This window comes from Sinocyclocheilus rhinocerous, unplaced genomic scaffold, assembly GCF_001515625.1.
Source record: "Sinocyclocheilus rhinocerous isolate Xijiao unplaced genomic scaffold, SAMN03320098_v1.1 scaffold348, whole genome shotgun sequence".
NCBI lineage: Eukaryota > Metazoa > Chordata > Actinopteri > Cypriniformes > Cyprinidae > Sinocyclocheilus > Sinocyclocheilus rhinocerous.
Genome location: NW_015635025.1, coordinates 931,294 through 941,500, shown reverse-complemented (window position 1 = coordinate 941,500; position 10,207 = coordinate 931,294). Strand labels below are relative to the sequence as shown.

At 38.3% G+C, this 10,207-nt stretch overlaps 1 protein-coding gene across 1 annotated transcript in view; it reads left to right on the top strand.

The window, feature by feature from the left end:
* Positions 1 to 10,207, top strand: part of hspa9 (heat shock protein 9) — a 16,763-nt gene that overhangs the window by 3,838 nt on the left and 2,718 nt on the right. The window contains exons 6-15 of the mRNA XM_016560284.1: positions 2,473 to 2,546; positions 2,707 to 2,813; positions 4,362 to 4,557; positions 6,263 to 6,487; positions 7,388 to 7,615; positions 8,550 to 8,654; positions 8,858 to 8,975; positions 9,350 to 9,444; positions 9,779 to 9,871; positions 9,954 to 10,094. Of these exons, the coding sequence (XP_016415770.1) occupies positions 2,473 to 2,546; positions 2,707 to 2,813; positions 4,362 to 4,557; positions 6,263 to 6,487; positions 7,388 to 7,615; positions 8,550 to 8,654; positions 8,858 to 8,975; positions 9,350 to 9,444; positions 9,779 to 9,871; positions 9,954 to 10,094 (1,382 nt within the window). The remainder of the gene's footprint in view (positions 1 to 2,472; positions 2,547 to 2,706; positions 2,814 to 4,361; positions 4,558 to 6,262; positions 6,488 to 7,387; positions 7,616 to 8,549; positions 8,655 to 8,857; positions 8,976 to 9,349; positions 9,445 to 9,778; positions 9,872 to 9,953; positions 10,095 to 10,207) is intronic.

The window sequence follows — 10,207 nt, the reverse complement described above, 5'->3', positions numbered from 1 at the left end:
GTAGTGTAGGCTGATTATTCTTATAGATTGAAACAAATGTGCTTCAGCCAGAAAAAAGGCCAAAAATGAAATGAAAATGCCATCGAAACTTTTCTGAAGACAGTCAGTTCTCTTCAGAGATACATTCATATAAAACACCCGCGCCGTGTTATGATTTTGAAACGTGCAGTGCTCATGTTTATTCAACGAAGTCAAACGGCACAAATAAATCAATGTATGGGAAACTGGTAATGTATATCGAAATATCGGAAATGTGTTTAAAAATCATATCACCGTTATTGAAAAAAATTATATTGTGATACATATTGATATTGAATTATTGTCCAGCCCTAGTCATAATTCTTGTCATCAGTGTCAGTATCACAAAAAACTAATACTAGCCTTAAAAACAAAACTCAAGCTCACTGAAGACAAGTAAACAGCGATTTAAATAAGAAACTAATTACAAGCAATAGAACAAAAAACTACATTAGAACAAATGAATAAGAAATGCTACATACATTGTATAAAGTAATCAAATGAGTAAAAACACTGCATATTCTTATTAAAGTTACAAAAGTGATTTAGTCGAGAGCAGCGAGAGATTTTCTCCTTTGTTGTTTGATTAACATGAATGACAGACAGCAGGAATATTAGACTACTGTCACTTTAAGAGCTGCACGGATCCATTATACTGTTACACATGTGTTCTCTTTCTCGGCTGTTTGCTTTCACTTAAGACCGAAATTACTGTTTTTACGAATTTTGACACATGCAAGTGTGTGTATTTAACTGTTCTAGGCATATAAAGTGGCAAAAATAACTGTTCAACTCTCCTGCACAGTTCTCTTTCACTGCTGATTGCATTGCGTAATGGGAAGGCTAATTTTTGATCAAATTTTGGATTATTGATTAGAAGGTGCTCCTAAATTTTTGACTGTGCTCCTAAATTTTTTAAGTTAGGAGCACAAGTGCTCCTAAAAAAAAAAATAAGCGTAGAGCCCTGTTAGCACAGCAACGTCACGTGAGTGTGTAACAGCGACAGAGACAGTAGTCCACAATCTCTACTAGAGGTGGGAATCTTTAGGCACTTCACGATCCGATTCCAAAACAATTCTTGATCTACATTTTTTCCTAATTAATTCTTCTGCTGTGCAGAATTTTACAACTTTACATTTGAACCAAAATTGCAGTTTCTATGCTTTTTGTTTATAGTTGGAATCTCTTTAAGTCAGTACTGCCATTTTAAAAATAGGGCTGTGAATCTTCACTGGTTTCACAATTCAATTCAATTACGATTATCATTATCAACTCAATATCACCATGCGTCACATTTTCAATATCACTGCACATGGCTACATTTTCATAGAAATTTTATATAAAATTTAATTTGTGCAAAATTTACTTTTTGTTTTTATTATATAAGCAGACTACTTTTTAAAACAATTACTTATTTAAAATAAGTGTTCTTTAAATATCCGAAAGTTTACAGACAACTGGCTAGTTATGGGGTTTTCTTTTTTCCTCCGCATTATTGCCATTTGATTGAGATCATAGACCGCGGCAGCTTTAACAGGCTGCATTTACACTAATGCACAGATCTATTTCGATATATCAGGTGTTCTGTCCTGCTCTGAAAACATAACTGACTGTTTACACATCAATTTCATATAAAAGTATATGCAAGTGCATTTAACCGCAGTTTCAGGACAACAAACACAAAGCGCACGTGAAAGTCTGTCAGTGCGCGAGTTTCGTGCATCTAATAGTACTGCATTCCAAATGGCATGAATGCATATCTAAAGTAAAACACGGCGGGTGGAAGCACACACTGTCAAGCAATGCGCACGTGTCTCAAAGTGCAAATTCTGTGCAATGAAGCCCGCCGCATCTCTAGCACGCACACGTGCCATTTGCGGGGGAAAAAAAAACAAGCTCAGAATCGCGATGCATCGGAGAATCGATTTTTTTTTTCCTCCCACCCCTGATCTCTACCAGGTTAACCGGTGTATCGCCACCCCTACATATGATCATAAGCTCCATCAAACCACTGCTTGTCTGTTTTCAGAGAACTACCTGGGAAAAGTATTCGGAGATGCAAGTGCATTTAACCGCAGCCGCGATCGAGCTTCAGGACAACAAACACAAAGCGCAAGTGAAAGTCTGTCAGTGCGCGAGTTTCGTGCATCTAATAGTACTGCATTCCAAATGGCATGAATGCATATCTAAAGTAAAACACGGCGGGTGGAAGCACACACTGTCAAGCAATGCGCACGTGTCTCAAAGTGCAAATTCTGTGCAATGAAGCCCGCCGCATCTCTAGCACGCACACGTGCCATTTGCGGGGGAAAAAAAAACAAGCTCAGAATCGCGATGCATCGGAGAATCGATTTTTTTTTCCTCCCACCCCTGATCTCTACCAGGTTAACCGGTGTATCGCCACCCCTACACATGATCATAAGCTCCATCAAACCACTGCTTGTCTGTTTTCAGAGAACTACCTGGGTCATGCGGTGAAGAACGCTGTTATTACAGTACCTGCTTACTTCAACGACTCTCAGAGACAGGTGTGTGACAGATTTCTCCTCCTACTAGATTAACCCAACTCTGTGCATCTGACAGGTCTCATTATTCGCTCATGTTGAGAACATTGTGAACCAGCTTTGAGGGATCTATCTTTAATATCTGTTTATAATTGACTGTCTTTAATATCTGGTGTGTTTATAGGCAACCAAGGACGCCGGGCAGATTGCTGGTTTGAATGTGCTTCGTGTTATTAACGAGCCGACGGCTGCTGCTTTAGCCTACGGACTGGAAAAGACTCAGGACAAAATGTGAGTATTAGATACTAGTATGGCTGGGTAAAAGAAATATCGATTTCTCGATTTTAATCGATTCTCATTTTTATGAAACCATATCGATTCATAAATCTCAAGAATCGATTCGTCTCGCCTGTCAGATAATGAACGGAACATTGTAGCGTGGCTCCCATCCAATAAAGTGTTACTTTTGATATGAAACAAAGTCTCAAATTTCAAATTCTGTCCATTTTATTGCAATATTCAAATATTAAATGGCATTTTGGTGCTGTTTCATGTGGAGTGACAGATCGCTGTGAACTGATCGTCTCCTCTGCTTTAACAGCAGTGACAGCATGAAATAAACATGAATGAACATCCGAAGGTGTTAAACCCGTCTCCTGTCTCATGTTATTGCTCAATCAGTGTTTTTAAAATGCGGAAAGATGACAATCGCTTGTAAACATTGTCACGTTTTCAATTAACTCTAGAGAGGAGCTTTTTGCTAAATATGCACCGTATAACATATTCATTATCATTTTTTACGGTTCTTCAATATATATATAGTTTGTTTGAATAAATCTGCTAAGTTTTTGTGACAGCCACCATTTAAATGTTTACATTTCAAAAAAACGAATTTGAGTAGAAATATAATTATGCAATTTAAAGTTAGTATTATAACTTTAATATTACAAAACCTTTGAGTATATTTTAAGTGTTTGTGTACAAATCAGCAAATTTCAACCTTCCAAAAATATGATTGACTCTCAGGTATATTTTACAGCATTAGTTGAGAGATTTTTTTTTTCCTTGAGAAAACTTGCCATGTCCTGTACCTGATAGAGATATATATATATATATATATCCAAAATAATCCATATTGAATCGAATCACAAGCTTGTGAAGGATAATCGAATTGTGAAATTTGTGTCAAAACCCAGCCCTAATACTCATTCTACATTTTGTCATGTCTTTATTCTTTATTGCTCGATATCACTTTGTCATGTTCAGGACTGATAACTGCAGCCTGCTGTGTCAGTGACCATTAAACCAATTCACCCAGAAATGCTTACTGTTGGATGTATTGACATGATGTTTATGTTAGAACATAGATATAAGATAAATATTAAAAGATGTTTGGACAGTAGCTTGAGTTGGGATGTGGATATAAAATTATTTACATGAACAAAAACATAGGGAAAAACTGTAACAACGTCATTTTTTTTAATAGGGTAAAATTTATTCTGATTGGTTTGAGTCCCACATTTATGACACTACCATAGTTGCCATTAGTGTTATTACAGTGAATTCATAAATCCAAATCAGTTGGACAAATTTGTAGCGGAAGCAGTGCAGCCTCTAACAAAATTGTCACGCACTGGAAAAAAGTTTGCAGAATGCAGCCATTTAGGAGCCCTGTCTTTAAAACGTTCTAGTTGGTCATGACTGACCTGTCAAATGGTGTGCATTTAGTAAAAAAAAAATGCAATGAAATCAACTAAAAAGTCTGTATGAAGTCTTATTGAATATTGTTTGACATGAATCTACTTCCTGTGTGCTTTGACTTCACTGTGGTCTTCCCAGAATCGCTGTGTATGATCTCGGTGGTGGGACGTTCGATATCTCTGTCCTGGAGATCCAGAAGGGAGTTTTCGAGGTGAAATCCACCAATGGAGACACGTTCTTGGGCGGAGAAGATTTCGACCAGCATCTCCTCAGACATATAGTGAAGGAGTTCAAGAGAGAGGTTTGTGTCCGTCCTCCCAAAAAAAACAAACGTGTATGTGTGTGTGTGTGTGTCTTTATTAGTGTTGCTTCACCGATCAGCAAATTTGAGTCCAGTAGCGATCACTGATATATTTGAACACTAAGATCAGCCGCTAACCATCATTGATGTTTAATAGTAAAGGCTCAAGTCAATATGCTTCATCAACATGTACAATTTCAGACCATTTACATTCTGTAAAATACTAAAGTTACATTTAACAGTTGTGTTGTTACTATCGGAGATCATTGTGAACCGCATGAGATCAAATTAGGGCTGTCAAAATGGCTGAAAAACTAAATTCGAATTTTGTACTTAAATATTATCAAAATTCGAATTATATTCAAATTTAAAATGCATAATTTCAGTTAGGGTGAAGAAAAGCTTTTGGCTTCTCTCCTGAGGCCACAAGAGGGCGCATCATTCAAAGCATATGATAACATGACTATCTGCGGAAAAAAAGGGCATAATGTTTAAAATAATGTTTATAAACCAATTATAATTAAGTTGCTTAAACAACTATAAACAAAACGGCATCATGTATGTATGCATAGTTTAATACAAAGGGCGGAAAGCCAATCACACAGAGTACATTTTTCATTTAAAAACACGAGTTGCAGTGGGATGGTGAAAAACCTCGAATATTTTGCAAAAACCATTCAAAACACCTCTACAGAGCGCGCGTATACATTACGTGAAGTCTAGACTTGTGCGCGTTTACGGTGCGTTCTTTCACTGCATGATTCAGTCTATTAAAATAAAATACATTTAGAATGATCACAAATGGGGGCAGAAAATATATATTTATGCCACTTCATATAGTTATTCAGTGCCGTTTGTCTCCAAATATTACCATGATTACAAATTATATGGATTTTTTTTACAACAGTTCAATAAACAAGAAGTTTAAGAGACTTACGTTTTAGACATCATATTGCCTGTTTTTGCTCTATTTCTCCAACAAAAATAATTCCAAACAGCCACAGCACAGTTTTGCGTCTCTGAGCAACATGACGGTGATTCGTTCCTGAATGAATCAACTGTTTAAATGATTCGGTTCAATCGCAATGACTCGCTTATTAACAGTGACTTGCTGCCACCTACTGGCGGTTTTAATTTCACATTTAAAGTATCGTTTTGTTTAAATAATTTCAAATATCAGTATTCAACATTTTATGTTTAATATATCAAAACATTATTTATGCATTTGTAACTGCAGGTTAAATGCATTCATGTCCTGCATTAAACAGTGTGTAAATACATCTAAATGCCACTTCAGATGCAGCTTCTGTGTTGATTTAATTTGCTTGGTAACAGCCCAAATGTCTTATTATTCTATTTCACTGATTAAATGTAAGAATTTCACTCAAAAGATAATGGGACACTTTTAGACAAAAATGGCTTTATAAAGGTAAATATGCCCATAAAATTTAAAGTTTAAACTTATTGGAAAAGATTAATTTCTCTCAGTGTGAACTGACCACCACACAGAATATGAAGAATATCAAGTCAGCTGTCCACGGCAGTCCTTAAGATACCAGCACAATAACACATACATTTTTTTTGTCAATATCGCACACCCCTAATATATATATATATATATATATAATACCAGCATGTTATGATGAGTATGTTTGTCAGGTTTTTGATATTTCAGGATGCAGTGGTTATTGCTGGTTTAGAGTGTGGATGTTGGTGAGTTTAAGAAACCGTATCGTAATATCTCTGCACACAGACGGACATCAACCTGCCGTACCTGACGATGGACGCCTCTGGCCCCAAACACCTGAACATGAAGCTGACCCGCGCTCAGTTCGAGGGCATCGTGGCGGATCTGATCCGCAGGACCGTGGCGCCCTGTCAGAAGGCCATGCAGGACGCAGAGGTCTCCAAGAGTGACATTGGAGAAGTGCTGCTGGTGGGAGGAATGAGCCGCATGCCGAAGGTAACCGAAAGACTCTCTAAGGATTTTTTCTACTGGTCCAGTCGGGCCAGTGGTTCAATTTTTTACTTGCCTTGTCAATATTTTCACTGGCCATGCCACAAAAAATGGTATCATTGTTTTTGACCCATGTTATCTTTTGTTCTAATAAATAAGCTTATATGACACCGAAATTTTACAATTCTCCATTCCAATTTCAATACCACAGCAAGAAATGCTAGCCTGGCAAATATAAAGTTCAAACCTTATTAAAGACATGAACGGTCAGTAAATAAGAACAAATGAACAGATTACAAGCAACAGCACAAATAAACACAACAGTGATACAAATTAAAGATGCTTGAGATTTTTAGAAGTACAGAAGTTGAATACTTAAATGTAAAATAACTGTATAAATTAAATATATAGATTAATCATTAAGCTCATTGTTAACTAAGGGGGTTTTAGGCACTCCGCTTCGCCCCTTAGCTGTTATAAATTCACAGTAAACCACGGCTTATTGCTTTATAAGGACACCAACAGCAGCTGATAAATTAGGCGCGGTCACTTTAAACACAATTTATGGGTCTAATATATTGTATGTATTTGTCTGTCACTCCATACGGGGCTTGCGCTGTGCACACAGAACACACTGAGTGACTAAGTTATTCACATCTTGTGCTTGAATGTGTTAATCGCTTTAATGTTCAAATTGGCAAGGTGTGTTTGTCCGTTATAGTGCAAGAAGAACGCGAGTGCTGAATGGAGTTCTCTTGTCTCTTGCGCTTTGTGTGCTTTTCATGCTTTTAAATTGACAAAGCTTTAAAAACACGTGCAAATGATTAACTTTCGTGAGGACACGGCAGAGGCCCGATCCGTCTACTGTCCTGAAGCGTCTTGATTCCTGCACGTGTGCGTCCTCAGGTCCAGCAGACGGTCCAGGATCTGTTCGGTCGCGCTCCCAGTAAGTCTGTGAACCCAGATGAAGCCGTGGCCATCGGAGCGGCCATCCAGGGAGGCGTTCTGGCCGGAGACGTGACCGACGTGCTGCTGCTGGACGTCACTCCTCTGTCTCTCGGCATCGAGACTCTGGGAGGAGTCTTCACCAAACTCATCAACAGAAACACAACCATCCCCACCAAGAAGAGCCAGGTAAGCTTCTGAAGCTCTTCGTGCTCAAACCTTGTCTTCCTCCTTGCATCGTGGCTGAATTAAGCTTCACTATCAGACATGGCTTTCAGTATCACTGTCATCTTCGATCTCTGAATCAACAGTTTATCTTTATTTTTTAAGGGTTAGTTCACACCTTATTTGAAACCCTGAGAGACTTCTGTCTGTTTCACCCTAACTTTGATGCTTCAGAAAGTTAATAAAGACATCGTAAACATGATTCATATGCATCAAGCGGTTTAAATCAAATCTTCTGAAGCGACATGATCATTTTATATGATGAACAGATTTAATATATGGCTTTATTCACATATAAGTGTTGATCAACACACATAAATGGATCTCTTCACATATGGTCAACAGATTGACTGAACTTGTTTGGTACATGAAAACAAACCTTATTGGTTCCTCTGCACTAAGCAGGCACCTGTGAGCTTCTGTCGACCATAATTCATGTGCTTTATGTATGTGCATTGATCAGTGTTAGTATGTGATTATACACAGATTTAATTAACAGAAAAACAGCCTCTTCTCTTATGAATCTTTTTGAAGACACCCTTATGTCATATCAAACTCACAAAACTGTTTCATATTTGAAACGCATTCTTTGAACATAGTAGCCTAAATGATTTAATTGTAGGTGATATCACTTTAATAAACCTATGTAGGTAAAAAAATGCTGTTTAATATAACAATATTGGTGCATATCAATGACCCAATAAAATATTATTTATTCAGCTTTCAGATGATGCATAAATCTCAATTTTGAAAAATTTACACTTATGACTGGTTTTGTGCTCCAGGGTCACATATGTTGATAAACATGTTTTGTCATTTTTTCGAAGCGGTGTTGCTCTGCTCTAATGTGTCCATATGCACTGATATGAACTTTGGTTGATGTTGATGTGCTTCTCAGGTTTTCTCCACTGCTGCTGATGGACAGACTCAAGTAGAGATCAAGGTTTGTCAGGGAGAGCGAGAGATGGCTGCAGACAACAAGACTCTGGGACAGTTCACCCTGGTACAAAACATTCACATGCACCTTTACATGTATGCATTTAGCAGACGTTTTTATCCAGACTTACAGAAGAGGCACAAAGAGCCAGCAACACTCATAATACGCAGTGCTAGGTTTATTAGACATCTAGATTAGGAAGCATGCTAGAGAAGACCATAAACGGTAATCCGGTCATGGCTCAGATGTTGTGTTTATGTGCTGAACAGGTCGGCATGCCTCCGGCTCCTCGTGGTGTTCCTCAGATTGAAGTCACCTTTGATATCGACGCTAACGGGATCGTGCACGTCTCCGCTAAAGACAAGGGCACCGGCCGAGAACAGCAGAGTGAGACAAAAATCAGTCAAAATCAATGATGCATGTTGTTCCCAAAGGAACTCCACACTTTTTTTTTTTTTTTAATCTTTCACTAAAATTTAACTTCAGAAATGACTTTGACCTGTGTTATGAGGGGTAATGTGAACTAGTTCTCCAAGAAAAGATGGTTTAGTCATTGCTTTAGGCCACTGTTGTGTAGTGACCGCAGTAATGCAATATGACTGCAAATTACAACATCTTTGAAAGATTTTCAAACATGTCCACTGCAACCTCGCATTCAGCTCGACTCCTCTCTAGTATGCAATGTCCACTTTTACAGTCCCAAAAATGTTGCATTTAAGTTGTCTTTATGAAAAAAAAACATTTATGCATGTTTCGTTCAGTTGTCATCCAGTCGTCTGGTGGACTCAGCAAAGACGACATTGAAAACATGATCAAGAACGCTGAGAAGTACGCAGAGGAGGACCGGAGACGGAAGGTAGCGTCTCGATTCATGTCTGTAGATTTTTTTACACCCTCAGATTCCAGATTTTCAAATAGTTGTATCTCGTCCAAATAGTTGTATCTTGTCCTATCCTATCAAACCATACATTAATGGAAAGCTTATTTATTCAGCTTTCAGATGACGTGCAAACCTCAATTTTGAAAAATTGACGCTTAAGACTGGTTTTGTGCTCCAGGGTCACAAATGATTCACAATCACAGTTCTGCTAATATGCGATGTCACTATTTGAAACCACATTAGACGTGGTCTTATTTGTCGCACCTTAAAACCTGTTGCAGTGTCTGAACTGATTGATCTTGGTTTAAAGGATTGCGTGGAAGCGGTTAACATGGCCGAGGGCATCGTTCACGACACCGAGTCAAAGATGGAGGAGTTTAAGGATCAGCTGCCTGCCGATGAGGTCTGACTGCTGTCTGAGGAGCTCAAACGCCGGTGTTTTAGAGGTGTTTTAGAGTGTGAATGTTTGTAATCTCTCTCTGCAGTGTAACAAACTGAAGGAGGAGATGGCTAAAGTGCGAGAGCTGCTCTCACGAAAGGACGCCGAGACGGGAGAAAACATCAAACAAGCGGCCACAAACCTGCAGCAGGCCTCGCTCAAACTCTTCGAGATGGCATACAAGAAGGTCAGTTCACTCGTTTTACTCTAGTAACCCCCTTTTTAACATTGCTTTCTGATTAAGAGCTGCCGAAGCTTTTGAGCTTAGTTTGACCTGCTCATATTAGGGCCTTTCGCACC